This window comes from Columba livia, chromosome 2 (assembly GCF_036013475.1).
Source record: "Columba livia isolate bColLiv1 breed racing homer chromosome 2, bColLiv1.pat.W.v2, whole genome shotgun sequence".
Lineage (NCBI taxonomy): Eukaryota > Metazoa > Chordata > Aves > Columbiformes > Columbidae > Columba > Columba livia.
In genome coordinates this window covers 53,573,018-53,594,032 of record NC_088603.1, presented here as the reverse complement: position 1 = coordinate 53,594,032, position 21,015 = coordinate 53,573,018, and the positions used below count along the sequence as shown (strand labels likewise).

General features: G+C 42.7%; 1 protein-coding gene across 7 annotated transcripts in view; it reads right to left on the bottom strand.

Moving 5' to 3' along the window:
• GLI3 (GLI family zinc finger 3) overlaps nucleotides 1-21,015 on the bottom strand; it is a 215,504-nt gene that overhangs the window by 7,797 nt on the left and 186,692 nt on the right. For all 7 annotated transcript variants that reach the window (XM_065051983.1, XM_065051984.1, XM_065051985.1 and 4 more), the window contains 4 exons: nucleotides 6,684-6,833; nucleotides 5,926-6,090; nucleotides 3,449-3,739; nucleotides 92-419 (listed from right to left, as the gene is read on the bottom strand). In XM_065051983.1, the coding sequence (XP_064908055.1) occupies nucleotides 92-419; nucleotides 3,449-3,739; nucleotides 5,926-6,090; nucleotides 6,684-6,833 (934 nt within the window). The remainder of the gene's footprint in view (nucleotides 1-91; nucleotides 420-3,448; nucleotides 3,740-5,925; nucleotides 6,091-6,683; nucleotides 6,834-21,015) is intronic.

Here is a 21,015-nt window from a genome sequence, read left to right as displayed (position 1 = left end):
GCACTACCCTTTTGCAAAGATTGCAAGACTGAGCTAGCAAGCAATAAATTTAAGGACAAAAATGTCACCACTCCTGTTATGTGTATCTCACCATTTCCTATGAGAGGCGGCAAGGTCGGGGCTTTGGAAGGTGGAACGGGGTTCAGTCTTGGAAGCATTCCATTAACTTGTTTCAACCTTTCTAATTTCACTTGCTCCATCCATTTGGTCCCTGTCATATTCCTCCTGGCCTGTAAGCCAAGGGCTGTGGTGGCTGTGGAAATGGTAGAGTCCATGATGGGGGTTTCATCGATGACACTGAGGTCTCCTACACTACCACCACCGGTCAGAGTAAGCTCGATCCCATTGTTGGAATAGTTGCTGATGGGGGACTGTTCGCTGCTGCATGTAGACTGACCACCAGGGCTTGGCTGAGATGTCTGTTGGAGTGAAGTAAGAAACAGAAGAATGTAAGGATTAAGCAAATAGTGTTAACAAGAGCACTTGCAGCAAAAGCAAGTGAGCATGTATGTATGGATACTCTGCTTTGGGTCTGCGTTTTTCTCAACTGAACCTGCAACTCAATAAACCAAATCAGAATTCAGCCATGTTACGAGGTCTCATCTACACCGCTAGGCTTGCAGCAAGCAAGCAAACAAACAAACAAGAAGACAACAACACTGGAATTTGGGGTTTTTTAAATTAGACTCGTGGTTAAGAATGTAAGTATTTTCCAAGCTTAAGGCTCATTGTTACGAGCAGCAGTTGGCCTGAAATGTTGGCATGTAATAAAACAGGGACAAAGCATTAATGCAAAAAAATACTCTATCATATTATCAGTGTCCTGTGACCCTGGCAACATTAGGGTCTAACTTATACCTCCTCTTATACCTAACTTACATCGCCTCTGCCCCGAATCAAGAAGGCGATGACCTATTGAATCAAATCTTTCATTTCATTAGAATTAGATATTTTAAATTTAAGCATTTAATACACAGTACAGGCTGCTAATCCATGGAGATCTAAACTCGCCACAATAGCTTCTTCTTTCTTAACAGTATTCCCTGCTGCTCTAGCAGAATTCTTCCTGTGGGGAAACACGGGCTTGATTTATTTTTTGTACTTATGAAGTTGTCATAAAAGAATGGGAAAATTTCTGTGACAAACTGGAACAGACAGACAGACTGACAGACAAAACAGACAGAAGCCTCGAGATGTAATATCTCACTGTACGTTATACCAGTGGGATCACAGATCAGTGGGGCATGCAGTACTGTTTTGCTCTCAAGAACAGTTTCATATAAGTAGTTCACTTTTGGGGTTTCTGCTGTGTTTTTTTTTTAATTTTATTTACTTTTTTTTTCCTGCCAGCCTGTGATTTTTATGCACATTGCACTGACAAATGGTAGCTAGAACTTCTGAGCTAGCAGTGATAGCTCTCACTTTTAGCTTCAGTGAATGAAGATCCAGACTTATGGCACTACTGTAGCTTCGTATGCCCTTAAGTAATCGATTAACATGCAATAACTATTTTATTATTTCTAACTTGAATGACAATACTTAGAATTTATGAGGTCACACTGGGCAAGTTCATTTCCAAATCCTGGCCATGGCAGATTTGGGGACAGGCATAGAAACAACAGTTATTATACAGAGTTTGTGCTTCTGGACAATAGCTCCATGCCATACGGAAAAAGCAATAATGGTGAGAAGCCTGTTCTTGTAGCCATGTCTCAAGATCACAGTGAGATAGGTTACAGAAGTAAGAACTGTTTTATGAGAAACATACATTTTTAGATGTGCAATATAGCAAAAAAAAGGATGTATCATCTAGAGAGGAAGGTACAAAGACGTCCCTGAAGACATTTCACCAATATAAGCCAGATTTTTCACATGTCAAGTGTTGCAAAATGCTCACAGCACATCACATTTGGGAATGAGTTTGATGGACTGCACATTACTAAATAAATGAATGACTGGACAACAAGCAGAAGGCTAAAATAAAGATACAAGTAATATTGCAATAAGAAAAACAGTGGAAAAGTTAAAATGCCCTCACCTTATTACCCACTGTCCTTAGGAAGTTAGAACAAGACATTTAAGAGCATTAGACAGAAAAGACATTGGATTAGTTGAAAAACAGAAAATGTAACTTAATTCATACAAGCAATGAAAAGCAGGAAATATAATAATTTTTAGAAAGTAGTTTTCAGTGAAAAATATTTAATAATTTGTAAACGATCAACATTAACAGCCCTCTCCTGCAAATTTTATCCATGTTAAAACTGCCTACACTCAACATGCCTCAATAATGCTACAGATTTAAGTAACCAAGCAAGAGGGGAATGGGTTTTGTTCCTTTCTAATCTAAGGTAGTTATCGTCAAAGACAGCAGAGGATCTCCTTTAGATTTCAGCAGGAATTAACTCTGGGTCCTTGGAAGTTTCTGAATTCAGGATTAATACTCCACAGTTTGGACATAAGCCTTAGGCACAACATAGCAGTAATTCATATTTCAATGAGTAATTGATTCGAATTGCAGCATGGTTAACAATATGAACAGAATTTGAAGGGCTCATATTTGTAGTCCCCAAGGGCTGGGTCCAGATAAATTGTAGACCCAGATGTGGAAGAGGATGGATTGACTGCCTTTGCTAGCTTGAACTCTTCTGGAGAGGATGGATGGCACATAAAATGCAGCAAATGAAAGAGTAACTTCTTTATGTAAAATAGCACATAAAAAATGGAATAAGGTCCTTTCAGCGTTCAAGGATACACTGGTTTAATGCAATACATTAAGGTAAACCCATGAAAAGACCTGCAGAGACTCTTAATTCACCTCACTTTAGTTAAATTGGAATTAGGCTAACTCAGTCAAGTTAAATTAAGTATCAGATTAACATAAGAGCTCACATGACAATAGAGATCAAATGTCATCCAAAGATCTCCTCCTGCTGTTCAAGAAAGTCAATTTATCCTGCTTCAGTTTGACACATGACCCAAAAACCTCAAGCCCCTAAAATCTGGTTGTTTCCCTAGGTTCTCCAAAAAATATCAGTTCAGCCTTTTGGACTCGGTGGGTTTTTTGCATTCTGTTTTTGAGCCTGCAGGATTCACATTCTCAAACTTTCTTCTGTAAACAGAAGAGTGGGGAAAAAAAAGACTTTTTAACAATGAAAACTGTGATTTTCTCATAATATGCTGATTCCAAAAGAGGGAGCTTTAAGAGAAACAATTATTGTGAGAGTTGCCAACACTGCACTTACTGCATATTGCACAGATTAGATGTAATCTTTTCATTTGCTATTTCTTAGGCTTTACAAACATTTTACAACGTAAACAAAAAAGAAAACCTCACAAAACCTGACCTTGTGAGCTACAGTTTACAGCCTTGAGCATCTCATAAAGGGACTATTAACTGGTTGGAAGAAGGAAAAGGACAAAGGGAGCGACACGGTGTATTGCATACCATTGGTTTCTCCGATTTGACCGCTTTCACTTGGAGGCATTCTTCACGCTTTGAGGTAGTGTTGCTGAGGTCCTTCTGCTCACCAATTGCACCCTGAGTCTGATGGCCTGGTGACCGGGTCTGAGAGTGGCTGCCTGGGTCTCTCGGTGGTGGAGGCCTCGGGTGGATATCTCCACGTTGCTTCTTGGTGACATGTGCCTCCGGGCCATGCACGGTCTTCACATGTTTCCGGAGAGAACTGGGGTCTGTGTAGCGCTTCGTGCAGCCCGGTATCTTGCAAACATACGGTTTCTGCCAAGACGGGAAAAACACTTGAATTAGATTTAATTCCATAGGGGACTCCTGACGAGCTCTTTGGAGCACAGCTGGTGTTACAGTTATACACTTTCACAGTGAATTTGTTATCTAATTTATGGTCTCCACAGTAACTGGAGCTAGTCGAACTTATTAATTCCCCTTGGTTTTGAAGGCACCCAGTAATGCTGCATAGTTTACAGAGGACAGAGCCTCTCATGACATGAACTGGCACAGATTTGACTTATCATAGCAGAAGAGTCAACAGAGCTGTGGCAATTTATGAAAACTGGCCTAATTTTCTCTCCTGTCCATTGCCCTCAGCAGTTTGATACCCTGTTTCCCATATGACCAGTACCTACCCATTGACATTCAGAGGCAAACAACCTCCTTCAAAACATGTTGGGGCATTCGTTTGGGCAGGATTGTCTGAGGAAGCATTTTTTTCCTGGACTCTTCAGATCACCAGTATAATGTCAAAGCACAGGATACAGTACCATAAGCATTTTCACATTGCAATGATATATGCATTAATGCCATTAGTGCTACTAGAATAACTAATCACTCATTTTTTAAAAAACTCACTTCCTTTGTCTGCTAATTTCTCTAGTTCACTAAGCAATGTAAAGTAAATTTACTGCCTTAAAATTTAACCAAGGTTTTGTTCTTGTGTTATGAGAGGATTAGAAAGAAGAGTTCAGCCCTTTCTAAACACATTAATTGCCTCAGGAAACAAAGTATCATTCGCTCACTTTTACTACTCAGTTATTTCCAAGAATACTTTAAAGTCCTATTTATACTAATCCTCAAGAGAAAAAAAGAGACCCTCATGCAGAATTCCTCAAAGAGGTTCTCTGTCTGCTCACACATGGCACTGTGGAGCCTTTGACAAATGTAGTTTCTTCATGGCAGTCTAAGGCCTGAGCTGGCTTCCACTGACGTCAGTGGAAAAAAAATCCCATTGACTTATATAGGAGCAAAAATGCCAACCATGAGTGATTTAAAGTCAATGCTGAGCTACTGAGGCAGGTTTTCTCAAGATGAGAGAGTTTTACTCATCAATTAGGCAACAGATTGGTTCAGACAATGAATGAAAAAAAAGCCCAGTCAACTATCGGTGACACTTGGTGAACTTCCTTCTGTCTTGGTGACAATTCACAAAATTGCTGCTGGGCTTCAGTGCAGTTGTTAGTTGGGCTGCTGAGAGCACACACTGCAGGGACTGGGCAAGCTCAGAGATGTGCAACAGTCTCTGCTTCCCTTGTGACTCAAGAGATGCTGCAGGGACCAGCGGACTGGAAGAAGAGATGAACGCTCCCAAGAGCTTCTGCCAGCCCTAGTGAATGCCTGAGACAGACCTGAGAAACACTTAGGGAAGGACACTGGACATGGATATAGCTGCTATGGTTTCTACATCACACAGTCACCAGGCTGGTATGTCCTGCCTTTCCAGGACTTCCAGGTTTAGGCTAAAAGTGAAGGAGTACAGGGACAGGTCAGGGAGGAGAGACTGGGCTCCACAATGTGAGGCTGAGATGATGTCACTGCCTGTGTCACCTGAAATGGGGCAATAAAACAGCGACAGGGCATGAAGATGGTGAGATTCCTGACAGAGAGGGCAGAAGTAACACGAAACACACAGTAATGAAGAGCTGTGTCACCGAGAGTTGGGAGACAGCTGTGACGGCCACAGCCGGTTTGCTCAAGAAAGATCAGATTCCCTCTGCTGCATCCCTACTCCGTGAAGTCTGTGATGGATAGAAAGAAAGAGAAAGACAGCCCAGAGAAGGGAAAAAGCCGTAACTTAGAACTTGCAGAACTCGGAGATGGAGCAGGAGGCGGCGGGAGCGGCGCTCGGCCGCCGCCAGGGGTCGCCCCCGGCCCAGGTACGGGCAAGCGCGATCGGTCCCGGCGCCTCGGGGGGAGCGGCTCTGGCCCCGCTGCAGGCGAGGGTTTCCATTACACCCCCTTCCAAACCTCTCCTGCACTTAATAAAACGACTCGCGGCCTCCCGAGGGCCGTCTGATGCTGCAATGACTGTGCCCGTAAGACCCATCTAGAGCTGATCCCTTGCAGGCTGCCGAGGGTTTCTGTGCCTGTCCTCTGTAATAAATTGCTATGACCACATTGTAAGCCTGTTCCACCGCAGATTTTATTATTTTTTTGAAGCTATGCTTACTTACCTCATTGGAATGAGTCCTGTTTTGGTGCTTGGCCCTGTCTGACGCATTGGAGAATGCTTTGTTGCAGCCTTCGTGCTCACACACATATGGTTTTTCTCCAGTGTGAGATCTCAAGTGCGTTTTCAAATTCTCCAGTCTGGAGTAGGCCTTTGTACAACCTTCAAACTGCAGGCAAGAAGCAAATCTGGATTAATTTTAATCTTTGGACTTCCAGGGAACAGTAAAAGCTGACCTATAAAAGTTGAGAAAATTTCCAAGCCTTCATAACCTTGCCCAATGTAATTTTGCTTTGATTTGCTGGATTTTAATTTTACCCAGGCAAACCCCACCACAGCTCAAGTTAAAACGCTTCCAGCATTATGTAAATCTTCTCTTACAGGAGAGTACAGTATTTGTGTACATCATCTGAGACAGAAATCCATTGCAAAGTCATTAGGAGGCTGGTGGCCAGCAATAATACCCAGATGGAGCTCTGTAAGAGAAAGTGCTTTTAAATAATTAAGCAAACTGAGCCCTGTTTAATAATGCCTTTTGGGGCTCCTTTGCACTTTAAACTTGAGGAATTGGGCCAAATTATCCAGTGAATCCCCTCTGCTAAAGCTCTTGTCATCTGGGCGAGCTGGATAACGAAGCCGACATAGCAGTGTCTTCTCCAACAAATGTCCGACAGACAAGAGATCAGGGAATGCAGCATCTGTGCCACTCTGCACAGCCCCAGTTCCCCCATCTGAGCCTGGAGCTCAGCCTCCTGTACTCACAGTGCATTTGTGTGGCTTTTCCCCTGTATGTCTCCTCATGTGGACCACCAGCATATACTGGGCTTTGAACGGTTTCTGCTCCCGGGAACAGTCCAGCCATCGGCACACAAACTCTTTCTTCTCACCATGTATGTGGTCATTGTTTATATGCTGTTCGGGTAGAAGAGAGATTACAGCTTAACAGAGGTGTAACATCATCATCAGCCTTGCTGTAACTTCGCACTGGAATAGCACCAGCGGCTCAGGTGTGAATCAGCATCCTGCGGTATGAAAAGAGTAAGAAGATTGTCTGCGCCCCAAAGCGATCACAGGGCCCAAATTACAGATCTTGTTGGAAGTCCACTGGCACCCGTGAATTTGGTTTTACTGGTATCAACAGGCATTGGATCAGCCCTCAAGGTTACAGGCTGTTAAATGGATCCTGGATAATCTCGTGCACAGCATCACTTGGCGTGATTCACACTGAGTAACACTCACCTGGATCAAGGAAGCCACTCAAACAAGGTTTATAAAATCAGGCCTTTAAAAACATGTCCTCCGAACCGAGAAACCAACAGAATTTCTAAACCATGTTTCCATCAAAACTTTTAACTCACCATATTTTTTTCAGTAAATGTAGTGGGTTGGCGTACATGTTGTGGGAGCAGAAACAAACCCTACACAGTGCAGCAACCAAAAACTCTGAGCACAGAAGCATCCATCAAGCCAACTTTTTCCATTGCCAAGTACGGCCCTGTCTGAAAGTCTCTGGGAGCAACACCTGCCCTGGGCATGTTGACACTCATGCATGTGTCTTGCTGTGATCAGTGCCATCTGCGTGAGTGTATCCAGACACAGATCAGGGCTGTGAACCCTTTACTCTTCCAGGAAAGTAGCTTGCTCTGTTCCTTTCACCAAGATCCAGTTCAGCAGAGCATTTAAATACGGATTTAATTCTTGATGATTGTGTTCCTAAGCAGAAATGAGCAGATCAATCAGGGCCAGTCTCAAGACTGGCTTGTTTTTAAAACGTTTAACTGTTTGAATTTTTGGCACGGCTTCAGAAAACAACAAAAGCACCCTACACCTGGACTTTCAAAGGTTTATGAAGACTGGAATTTCAGCTGGAGCATCCTCCTGCACTCTTGGAGAAGCCCTGCCTCAGAGACTTCCCCATAGCTGTACTTGCCACCACAGCTTGCTAGCTGTGCCACTAGATGGCCACATTTCTCAGTGAATGCGGCAATTTCCATTGAGGTAATAGACAAAGTCCTTCCAGAGTTTATATATGATCACAGCACAGGGATGAAACCTGTATCTGCTCTGTAAGTAGCTCACAGAAAAAAAAAAACGAAACAGCTGTACAGAAACTCAGTAGTTCATACTGGAACACAGGGAAGATAATCCCAATCTTTTCTAAGGTCCTGAAAACAATCAGAAAACCAAATAAAATCGCTTATGTTCACAATTATGCGGCATCACCATGGCAAACAGATGTGCGTTGCCCATAAAAGATGACTGCGTTTTTTCTCTTTCTGAAACTTTATTGCCATTTCTTAAAAGTTGTGATGGGGCACAGAGCAGATGTGCTGGACAACGTACAACATGGAATCTGCAGGAGTTTATATTTCAAGTGCAGATCTCTAGTCCATACACACTACACACACCTTGTACCAAAAGTGTACAGATGTCCTGAGCTCTGAAATGGCACCAGATGAGTATGATGAGGTTAATGTGTGCTCTTCTTTCCTGGAAAAGAAGTAATGGGATGAAACTCAAAGCATTAAAGTAATTCTTGGCTAAATCTTTCTGTAAACGTTGCAGATTGTGAGTTATTTGGTTAAACCTATGTGGCCAAGAGGGAGATGAAAATTGAGTGTGTGACACAGGCTTTTCATTTGATACAAAAACTTCAAGGCTGGTTCAATCAGTTCACAAGAGCACCTCCCTTTACCTCCTGCTGTGTGGACACCCAGGCACCACGCATGCCCTTTCAGAGAAATCTTCCATAGGACACTCTTTCTCTTTGTCCCTGCAAATGAGCTTGCTCCTTGCTCCAGACCCCTAGACTTTACGAGAGTGAGCATCCTCTAAAACTGGTTTTTCTCATGGGTGTAAAACTCCCTCCCTTTGCAGCCCAGGCTCACAGCAGCGGCTGACAAAGCTTGGCCAGGGTGGTGACTTGATCAGTCGCCACCACTTCATCACTCCACTGGCTCACCTGTAAAGTATCTTGTGATCACCCACAAGTCACTGCACAACCGTCCCTCCATGCTCGTCTGCCCTGCTCTTTTATTCTGTTACTCCTTTCCTACTCCATCTGCTCTTCCAACAATCAAACCCTTCTTCACACTTTTCCCTCATTGCTGTCATGCTCTAAGTGGCCTTGGAGAGCTCACCTGTAAAGCCATCTCATTCTCATTCAGCCCCTCTGAGGATCCTCACCTTCAGGTAAAGCCTAGGAGAAACTATATCATCTGCTAATCTAGGTAGTTTCTTTAGCTCTCAGATGGGCTGATCAATTGGTTTTTGCAGAGGGGTGGTAATTTAGCAGACCTATAAATGTGCCCAAATACTGGAAGGCTGGTCTGGAAGAAGAGACTTGCTAGACATTAAATCAGCACAAGTAAGAGGCCAACAGCAGCAACCAGTAGTGCCCTCAGGTAAGGAGAGTCACAGCATTTGTAATCCTGATCATGTAGAGCCAGATTCAAATGCCATCACTCAAGTCGTGGTTTAAAAACTGTTCAGTCATCTGCTAGGGACGCACAGGCAGAACTACACAAATACAAAACAGGAACTAAATCTACACCAGGATTTTTTTATCATTATCATTTGGCAGAAACAATGTGCAATATTTACAACATGTTTAAAAGAAGAGGGAGGTCTCGCTGTGCCAACATTGGCAATTAGAAAAGTTCAGAAGTTTGTGAACTCTGGCATTCATGTTCTTTGACTCAGATAATTACCTTTGGATTTTGTACGGTGTTTTTGGCTCCCTGGTCTCTATTATGAGAGGGGATGAATGGTTTTGAGCTTGTAAAACAAAGAACAGTCAGAAATAAGAGTATTATGCAAAGGAGAAGCTTTGGTACAGTACAATAAGGATTTATAGGGTTTCAATTTATAATCTGTTTGTAACCTTATTACACCCATGAAATGTCACATTCCAGGGACTAGATCAGAAGGATTTTTTTTTTCCTTGTGAAATTGAATTTTGATGCAGTTTCAGGGTGTGAAAAGGCTTTTCTTTTAATTTTGTAGGCCCAAACCTGCAAGTTTTACTTACGTTGGTAATCCTTATTACAGTAAATAGGTGCATGAAAGCCAATGATATTACTCCCTAGTGTCACGTTTGCTAACAAAGCTCTGAAAAACCAACTCTGTGTTATTAAGAATTTCTGACCTGGAAAAAAAAGACCCTGTTAAAAGCTGGAATTCTACAAGCTATTTCCCATTGCATACAGCTCAAAAAAGCTGCTAAACATGGGTCATTTGCAGAATACCAGTCACTTTCATGCCACTTCAATGCTCATTACCAAACCTCAGTCTGTCCTGGCTCATTTTCTTTTCTTTAAAAAATACTACTATTACCATTTGGCTCCAAAATACCCTAACGGGAACAGAGGGAGCTACCTAAATACTGATTTTGGTCTCAGAACACCCTGGCTTTCAAGGAGGAAGTTCTGAGATGGATTTCAATTCCAGAGCAAAAAAAGCCACCAAATTCATTGAAGTCAAGGCTCAAGTTCACTTGTAATCTCTACTGGGGAAGCTCTAAAAGCAGAGACAACAGGGAGCACAACATGTAGTGTCCTGGAAGCATAAATGCTTAGATAGTAAGAAATACTATTTAAAAAGGGAACACCTTAAATCATACATGTTCTTATATAAGCAATGCACACCGTATGTGCAAGTTCATCTTGTGGCAGATGACACTGGAGGTAGGACGTGCAATAATCTTAGGGTTCCATCTCCCTTCTCCATGTGGTTTTGGAAGAAAAGGAGAGTCTAAGCATATCCTAGCTGACTGCTTCGTACCCGTTAGCTTGTCAATACATAAACAAAGGCCAAATGTGCTCTCACACTAGTCAAACACCAGGAGGAAAGCCCCTTCATGCAGGCAGAATGACTTAGGAACCACAGAAAAAGAGTGATTGTCACCTGTAAATGAGATTGCATCTGAAAGCAAAGTGTTATTTGGTGGACAAAGTAGAAAACATTGAGAAAATCTTCTGATTCTGCTTTCTAACCCAGACACACTACCCCAGAGTGTAAGAGGAAGAAACTGGGAAGAGACCATGCTCTATGGGTATAATGTGGTTAGTGGCTCGCTGGAAGGCCTGTCACCTTTGCCAAAAATCGGTTTAATTTCAGTTATACAATGAAAATTTCAGACTTTCATCTTCCCACGGTTATTTCCCTGTATTTTAAAAAAATTGAGAAATCACCGGATCTCCCTATCGACATCAAGCAGAAGCAGCATTTAAGGCGTCTTCCAGCACAAATCTCCCCCTGGACTGTACTGCCACAGAAAGTCCCTCAAACCAGCTGCTGCATTTCCTGCATAGGAGACAGAAGACTGAACGGCAAGAGGCATCGCAGTGGAACAGCTGCTAAACACAGCTCATCCTGCAGCTGCATGGGGGACCCGTGGAGCCCATGGGCTGCCGAGGAGAACCATGCAGAGATTGTGTCAGGCAGCAAGAGGCAGGACAGCCATGAGGCTGGTTTGGAAGGGGATTAGTTGTCTCTGACCTGGAAGTCTCGCAGGGAGCACTCTTACTTATGTGTTTTGAGTAAGGGGATGTAAATTTCTCCTCAAACCCTAACTGGGTTAGAAACAGGAGGGAGGTTCCCGGTCATCAGGCCTCATCCCTCGCTGTGGTGAGCCCTGCTACATATAATCCCAGTCATGAACAGAGCAAACTTCGTCGTCTAAGTACACTGGTGATCTGCTCCCTCTGCTCCCAGTGGATGGCTCTTCTAGGAACTCACTCCTCTGCTGGTTAGCAACTAATTTCTAGCTTCGATTTATGCGCAGCCCATTTATACTCATTTGTTCTTGTGCCAGCACTATCCTTTAGCTTAAACAGCTCTCCTTCCCTGCACAGTGTTTATTTCTCTCCCTTCCCCACCCCAGCTAATTGACAGACTACCCTCTCCTCTCTGCCTTAATTTGCTGGATTAAACAAACTGGTTCCTTCTGGTCTTCTCTAGGACAACCAAGTCCTCGCTCCCACTCCTACCCTGCTTTGGCTAGAGATGTGGAAGTCCCTGTATCCTGCCTGTCATTTTGTTCCCAGGTTCCTCACTGACACTTCCAGGACTGCATTAGTGCATCCCACCTCGGTGGCCCTCTTGTCGCTTCTTTTCACCTGCTCTAGTATGACTTCACCTTCTCAACCAGACTAGTGTGAAGTACACCAGAACTCGCCAGACTTGGCATAACAGAATTAAACTTCCCTGTCCTTGCCCAGGTGTAAGTACAAAACTCTCCTTCACTTTGAACTTGAGGCCATTATCAAAGCATCTCAGTGGCTCATAGCTTGTAAATGTATCTCTCCTAACACGAAACCTTGGGAAACAGCATCTACTACTATGGCCACAGTACAGGTGGACACTTAAGGCCCAGGAAGGCTAAAACCCAGAAGTATTTAGGTGTCTGGTTTGCACTGAAAGTAGTCACTTGTTCAGGAGTGATGTGCACACTTCTGAGGTTCTTGACCCACACAGCTTCCTGAGATATCTGAGTGATTGTAAAAAGAGTATCAGCATTCAGCAAAGTGTCAGGGCAGCACTTAAGCAAGTACCCCTGCTTGCCTGCTCCCCGGGGATGCAATCCACAGCTCATCACTGCTACTCGCTACCATTTTAGGTAGTCAGGCAACTAAGAGATGACATCAGGCAGGCCTCCCTACCATCTCATTAACATCTCGATAAAGATTAACTCCATGATGCACAGCAAAATGGACAGACAAAAGCTTTGTAAAGAAGTCAGGATATAAAGGAGGTCCTGGTGAGGCAGGAAATATCCCGTGACAATAGAAATCTCATTGTGAGGAGGAAAAAAAATGCATCTCTGTGGAGTGAAATCCCCAGCAGACTTTTTGGACACATTCCAATCACTGCAATCGAGTCTCCCTCTAACCTCTGTGGCTCTCTGCTAGAACAATGCATGCCTTTTAATTTCCTCTTATCTGCTGGAAAATAGGTATGGATCCCTGCTGTCCTTTCGCCACTAAAGAACATTTTCAGGCACAACCAGGCTAAACAACCACAAGAGACTAATGTCTCCTCCCTGCTGCATGAGTCGAGAGCACGCTTTTGACCTCATGTCCTTAGGGTGGCATAAGTACTTAAGCCATTTTTAGTTCCTGAGATGGAAGAAGCACTTAAGCTGCTTTAAACCTTTATGGTGGCATAAATGCTTAAGCCACTTGCAGTTCCTAAAGCCAAGTTGAAGCTATGGCTCTACACGAAGAACTCTGCATTTCTGCACAGGCACCCGCCTTTGGAGGAGCTCAGATAACTATCTCTGCTCCTGCTTCCTTTCCTTTGGATGCATTTATTGTTATTCTATTACAGTTCTTGAGGCTGTCTTGCATACTTTATGGAAGATTTAAGAAATGCTGTTGTGACAGATCTCTACTAACGCTGATTAGCAACACGACAATTTGTACAATCCGTTGATCAGGCTCAAAGCAGGTCAGCGCCTCGACAGTCTTGACACCTTTGCTGAAACGGAATACCCACAGTTAAAATCAGCTGGATCTTAAAAGCACGCCATGGCAATTTCCTCTGTGTATCACGAATGCACCAAATATTCTGTCTGCACAGTGCACTCCTCGCTCTGCAGTGTTTGATCTTATAATTCAAAGTTTTCCGCTATTAACAAATGAAGGCCTCTGATCCCCCTAGATTTGGTCATGATTGTAAACCTAAACAGGGACTAGTGGCATGCCACATTTCAGTTACCAGGTATTTTGGGTTTATATGTGAGAGAGAGGAGTGTGACTTTTTTAACAGTATTAAAAAACCATGTATCGCAAATGTTTATAACTCCAGCGTCACTAAAACAGTTTTACTCATTAAGAAAAAAAATCAAATCAGGAAATAAAGAAAGTTTCAGTCAAAAAGATGGTTATTTCAGAAAGGAGCGAAGTGTGTACAAAATAGGAAATATAAATTACAGTATTTTACAAACTCAATATATGAACTCTGTGTACAAGATTGTTAATACTTAATTACAGGAAAAAGATTAGACCTCAGTCAGCATTCCAGCTGAACTCATGCTTGAAGCTCATTTATTACTGTGCCGTTCTGGATTCGCATCTCTGTCCCTTGAGAAGTGGCAACAGCAGTCAATGAAGAAAGGGAGGGATCAAAATTAGAAGGCCAAGTCAACAGAAAAATAATGATGATTTATAACTTCAGACAGCCTATGGAATAGATGGTCGGGGATGACATATGCAAAGGAGAAAGGCAGCATGGAAACCGGCGGCTGGAAAAGAGGATGGAAATGGCAAGAAAGGAGGAAAGTGGTGGGAGGGATCACATCATGTTCTGGCCATGCTGAGAGACTGAATGGTTCTGCCCTGTAACAGTTCATCACCTTTTCCTAGCAAGATGTGGCTGTACTTCCAATACTGCTGCCTCAATAGCTCATAAACTTTTTATTCACCTGCCTCAGTCTCACAGGCTTGGGTTAATCTGGCTGTTTCGACTCCACTGTCCAAGGGAGCGTTCCCATGTGAAGGGCAGACCAAGGGGAACCTTGGAGATGTTGCAATAAACAGTTGGGCTCAACAGTTCTCTTGGACCAGCTCAGCTACCATGGGGAGAAGGCTGGGGTTATAGTCATATTTAAAAATGTATTAAAGATACAGTGCAACACATGGAAAGAGATTGTCTCATGGGGCATACAAGTTCAGAAGTGAGGAATGCACAAAGACCAAGAGCAGTGAAACTAATAATTAATAAACATTTACATTTTGTGAAGTTTACTATAAGCCTGAGCAGGAGACATATTTTTGCCCGAAACACTATTTAACCAAGCCATGGCAAATCAAGTGATTTTTCTAATGCATGGGCATAGAGAAGTCCTGTTCTCGAAACGTGAAACTGTATTAGCAATAAACAGGAATACACTAATTCAAAGGATACAACCCAGCAGGACTGTGTTCTTCTCACCTCCCTGTTTCAGCTGAAAATATAGGTCTGATTTTTTTTTCATCGCTCTCCACTAACAGCAGCAATAAAAGTTCTCAATCCCCAAGTTAAAAAAAATGTTTTCTTTTTGCTTCTCCTTTTGTTCTCTTGTAATAAATTCTGTAGTCGTCTTTGTTGCCTATCAATAGGTTAAACATATCCAACTTGTGTGTTTAAATGCTAAAGACAGAGAAGTCCCCAAGGATACGTCAATCGTTGGCTCTAGTACAAAGAAAATACTGTATTTTGTTCAGAAGAGCTTTCTATGGCAATTTAAACACAGTGAGACAGACACAATATCCTGGAGAGAGGAAAACCTGCCTTATTACATTCCTGACCCAAGAGAAAGGATCTGCCCTTAGGACATAAAGAGAATCAGTGGGGGGGGAAAGGGAGAAAAGTTATCTAATCCTAAAAATAAAGACAGCAGTTCATAATACAGCATGGCCTTCTTTTAATTCCTGATATAGTAGTTACACAGTATGGATATGATATAATACCAACAGGGCAAACATAGCTTGCTCGTCAGGCTGGGAACTGACTTCCTCAGCCTGCACCTATATCTCCAGGTTTTGGACAGCTTCTTGGTAGACTTTGGGTTACTCTGTGAGGGGAACGGAACTTATGGGATATTGCAGGGATTCTTTCCCAATAAGATCACATCTTGTTCTTGTTTCATTTAATATACATATATTCACATATACAGTACAGTTAAGTCCGCTAGCAGCAAAATGCAGCTCCATCAAGGGCAATATTTTACAGCTCTCCCTTGATTTCCTGTGTAAGAGTATGCAGCTATAAAGCAACAGGCAGAAACTGCATCTTTATTTCCTAAACCTGAAAATTTAATAAATGAGATTCTGCCAGAACATCAACATAAATGTTGTGGACATTAATCATTCCACTTTTAAAGTGGTAGGAAATATATTTTGATGACTCCCAGCTTTGTTTTTTCTCTGATGTTCCCTTCCATAACTGCGTGTAAAACCAAGTGCCATCTCTTTCTTGAAGGTTGCATTCTTGTCTTACTAGCTGGGAGGTTAATAGGTGAAGCAGGTATGTTAGAGAAATTCCAGTTGTCTTTACTCCTTTTTTTCTCAAATATAGGGAAATAATTTTTCAATGTGTGCTGCTGTGATAATTGGACTTTGCCAGTTCCTCCAGCAATGATGCTTCATATTGCATTTGCCTTCATTCAAACAAAGTATCACAGCTTCCATATTTTGTGATGTTACCTAAAAAAAAAGCTCCATCTCTCTCTTCAACCAGCTGAATCTGTGACCTGCACAAGGAGAGGGCTAGTTGCATTTGTGTGAGGGAGCTGCAGCAGAGAAGTGAAGGAACAGAAAGTGGAAACCACAAACCAGATGCTTGAGTTCTCAAACAGGGATGTTCTGGTTATGTCTCTGCCCTCCAAGGGTATGCCCTACTCTCCTGAGAATCGCTGAAGCAGGTAAAGATGCAATAGAGCGACCATGAGGATGACTAAGTTCTTAGGGCACTGGGATGAAGGAGCCTGTAGGTGATAAGTGTCGTCCTGTCCCCCCCCCGCAATGCTCCTGAAAGATTACAAGTGGCCAAGTACAAGCTGACCGCTCCTGGCATTTCTTCCAGCCACTTTCCCCAACCTATCTGCCATCTGCATTACTTCCCTGCTCTGGCTGTCCTCCTGGTGGCCCCCACTGCAGGGCACTGCTGTGCACAGCTCTGCAATTTGCATGACACGCTCCACATGGCTGTGTGGATGCTGGTACGCTCTCCTCCAGCTTCCACTCACTCCAGCATCTTGATGCAAACTGTGCATGTTCGGATGCAGAGTTTGAGAGCTGTACTGACCTTGTAACTGCTGCGCTAACAGCAAGAAAGCCTTTTGCCAATGTTGGCCATCACAATCCAATAGCAACTGAAGGTGGTCTTCTCCCATATCCTATACCCTAGTGCTGCACTGATGATCTTCCTCCCTCCCTCCTTTTCTTCCTTCTTTCCTTCCTCCTTTCCTTCCTTCCTTCCGAGTGAGATGCAGGAAGAAGATCACAGAATCATAGAATGTCCTGAGTTGGAAGGGACCTACAAGGATCATTGGGTGCAACTCCTGTCCCTGCATATGACAACCCCACAGTTCACACCATGTGTCTGAGGGCTTGTCCAGTCTCTTCTTGAACACTGTCAGGCTTGGGGCCGTGACACCTCCCTGGGGAGCCTGTTCCAGTGCTCCGCCACCCTCTGAGGGAAGAATCTTTTCCTCATGTCCAACCTAAACCTCCTCGGCACATCTTCCTGCCATTCTCTCAGGTCCTATAACTGGTCACCAGAGAGACTGGTGCCTGCCCCTCCAAGGCGCTCTACTGCATGACTGCAAGGAGGTGCAATGCCTGTTCCTGCCATAAGCTCACAAGAGAGGAGGTCCTCATTGCAAAGAGCTCTACATTCCCTGCAAATCTGTTACACATTCCTCTCTCAACCTAGTCAAAACAGTACTACACAAACAAGGGCAGAGCTTTTCCTACAGCTGGATGGAGAAGAGGGTAAAGACTGGCCTGAAACCAAACATCTGCCCTTCACTAGGCCTGAAATCACCAGTGAATGTTGCCTAGAAAATGCACTGCCCGATACCTTCTAGGAGTGGCTGAGTATAGGAGAGAAAACCACCTGAGGCTCAACTGCAAAATTTTCTGCTTCATGATCTTTGCACTTAGGGATAAAAATTGATTTTACATGCAACTGCTACAGAATTTCCAGGAAAACCAAGTTAAAACCCATTAGAACTCCCTCACAAGCAGTACCGAATGTGAGCAATGGCTGACTTCCTTCTTTAAAAATCTGAACTCACTTAGAGCTGTGTACAATCTTTAATGAAAACATATGTGAAAAACAGGCCTTGCCATAAAACAAACAAACAAAACCTAAACAGCCTGGCACTTAACAGTGCTACAGATGTCAGTATAACACAGTTAAAAGCATATATTCTATTTCTGTATTTTTCTCACTAGCAAAAAAAAAGACTACAGAGGACTCTTGCCAGCATGGTTGAGAAGGAAGTCATCATAAAGAGGAATTACAATAAGGTTTTCATCTTATTTGCAAATTGTATGAAGAATGAAAACACTACCCTGATTTTGTAAGGAGCACACAAGAACACACAAGGCAGAGGAACTAAATACTTCACATCTTTTCCCACATTGCTGCAGAAGACAAAAAACTACAGGCCTCTTTCCTGCCACCATAAGTCCTCCGACTTCAAGGGAAATCAGACCTGCTGTATATATTAAACCTGAAATTAACTATTTGCCCCCCATACTGTTTGGCTTTGATAAATTCCAGCCATTGCTCCTAGCCAAGATGTGCAGATCTCGGTTCTGCGAGCTGCTCTCCTCGCATGCGCTCTTATGGCAGCCCGGAGCCTGTTAGATTCAATTGGGTCTAAATGCACTGAGCTCTCTGCAGGAGCGGGACTTTAGCAGCTCTTCTAGTTATAGTGCTGTGCATTCAAACCGCACTCAAAGTAATAATATTCTCCTTTAAAACAGGGTGTGTTCACAAGAAAATAAAATGGGAAGACATTTCTAATCTTTATATTCCACAGCATGGATCAGAGTGGTGGAGTTGAGAGACGCTCAACAGTAAAGATGCCTAGAGCGGAAAAAAAATGGAAGGAAAGAGTGCTCAGCAAAATACCTCAACCACTGTGGTGCACCAGATGAATATAAAAAGCCAGGGCTGCTTTATAAAAACTGTATGGTTTTAATGACAAAAATATGTTAAAATTTTCACTGCCTTTCGGTGCATGGGTTTGGAAACAGAGTGCAAGCAGGTCAGTATCAACAGGCTCTTTGAGTTAAAATGCAGCCATATATTACAGCAGCTTTATATCATTTTATATTAGCAGAGACAAACCGCTTAATCCCACGAGCCAACTTAGAAATATATAAAAGGCTATAGCAAGGTAGAACAAGGAAAAGCTAAAAAGTACGATTTTAAAAAGATTTTGAAGTCTTCCAAACTCCCAGCCTGGTATAACGGGTCATCATCTATCTACACAGAAGGATTAGCAAAGTACTTGATCCATTATAAAAAAGATAAAACATTGCTTTCTTTTACTGAAAACTCTACAATCCTAATGGGGTGAAATAGCAGGGTAAATGGTAGACAATTAAATGGGATCTGCTCTTCAGAATGTATTAAATGTATGAACAGTAACACTAAGAATGTAGACAGGACTTGCTGAACCATATGCACTTCCTTTCCTCCAATCTTGGTCCAGATTTTGTAAAACCATGCTCTTGCTTCTGCTTTAAGTACTTTTCCAATGACTACAGCACAGATAACACTGATCTACCTGCAATGGATGAAAAAATACTCCTCAGCAGGATCTTCCTGTGTAAATCAATCAGTAAGTATTTTTAATTTTGTAAAAGAGAGTCCTGTGCCTACCACATAGACACATCCAAATTGCCTATGTGATAAAAATACCAATGCTTTGTCTGCAGAGCCTGTTAAAGAGCAGGAATTTTTTCAATAAATGCACTTAGTGTCTCCTTATACAAAAGCTACGAAAGCTGCAGTTCAGATTAGGAGATAACACCTGATCCACTTTTTGCAATGAAATGCATAAAAATCCCTAAGAAAGTCAGGAATGTAGTGACTTAAAAACACACAATGCTTTTCAACTACAAAGAAAAATGAGGGCAATAATAAGCATTACCAAAATCTTTAAAAGATGATGCATGTTTTGATGTTTGTTTCAGCACAGAGGAGGATCCTAAATACAACATTGGTGGGTGACAGAAGCAGTGGTGTGTTAAAGCCATGACATGACGACTGAGCATCTCTAAGAAACATTTCTAACAAGCTTTAGCACATGCAACAGTTTATTGCTCCTCTGAGACCTCCCTCAGCTTTTTTCCACCGGACGTGTATTTAGAATGTATCTGTCAGATCTGCACTACACTTGGTCATCCCAACCATCCCCTAGCAAAGCTGGGGATAGCAAAGGTCTGTCATTTGTTAGAGGTCAGTCACCCCTGATGCTCCAGGGAGCGGCAGCAGACACCTTCTTTCATCTCTCTCTTGCCACAGCATAACGTATATAACTTGTATATATCACAGACAGTCTTGGATTATAACTAGACTACAGACATATGTCTGAGCTGTTGAAATGAAAACTGTACAGAATCTCTTCGTAGAACACAGGGGTATCATCTAACACAGTTAGAAAAGAGCCAAGGACAATTTTTTTTCTGCCCTGCATTCCATGCACTAACTTTAATTGACCTGCAGTGGACTTACAGGTGCCTCTGGTGACTAAAAATCAATCCTAAGTAGTCTGGTTTATCTCAAAGACTCACCTCTTCTCCTATATACCACTGTGGCACCATCTGAACGGGACAGACTTGTGCTGGCAGTCAGCCCTAGAAGGCTGCATGAACAAACCAAAGGGCAGTCACATATGTCTGTAACTCTCTCTCATTCAAAACCTATCAGAGCTGGAGCCTGACACCTGCAGAACGTGGTATAAAACACACTTCTTTGTTCGGGCTTTTTTATTAACCGTAAGTGTTGGAATCCCCTCAGCAATTAATTTCCTGGCTGGTAATCCCTTGGCTCTGATCCATGAGGAGAAAGTGGCTGCACTGGAGGAAGGTGTGCAAGGCACATGCTCCAGTTTTGCCAAATTAAGTGGCCTCCTGATTTAAATGACAGCGGCCAAGCCTGAAAACTTCTTATTTGCCCTGCATAATGTAGTGAGCTAAGATCACCATTAAATATTCTTTAAACCAAGTGTAATGTGGCAAATGGCCAAATACTGCAGGTAGGGTTTTCTTGATTATCTGTGATAATATTGGAAATGGTTTGTGCACATAAAAGATAATGTAAAAACTATGCCAACAGTAGTGGGATACAGAAATACACATTGTATGATAACGAGCACTGATAACCATTTAAAGGATAAAACCTTAATTTTACTAACTTTGAGAAAAATTACACTAACAAACAACAAAAAAAATCACATACCCGGAGTGTATTACGCTTCTATAGCCTCATCTCTCATACAGAGATAGCAAACGCTTTTTGTAATCCTGCCTAGTGCTCATAACTGGAAAAACAATCTACAATGCACAGTCCAGAGCTACAGGAATGCCTC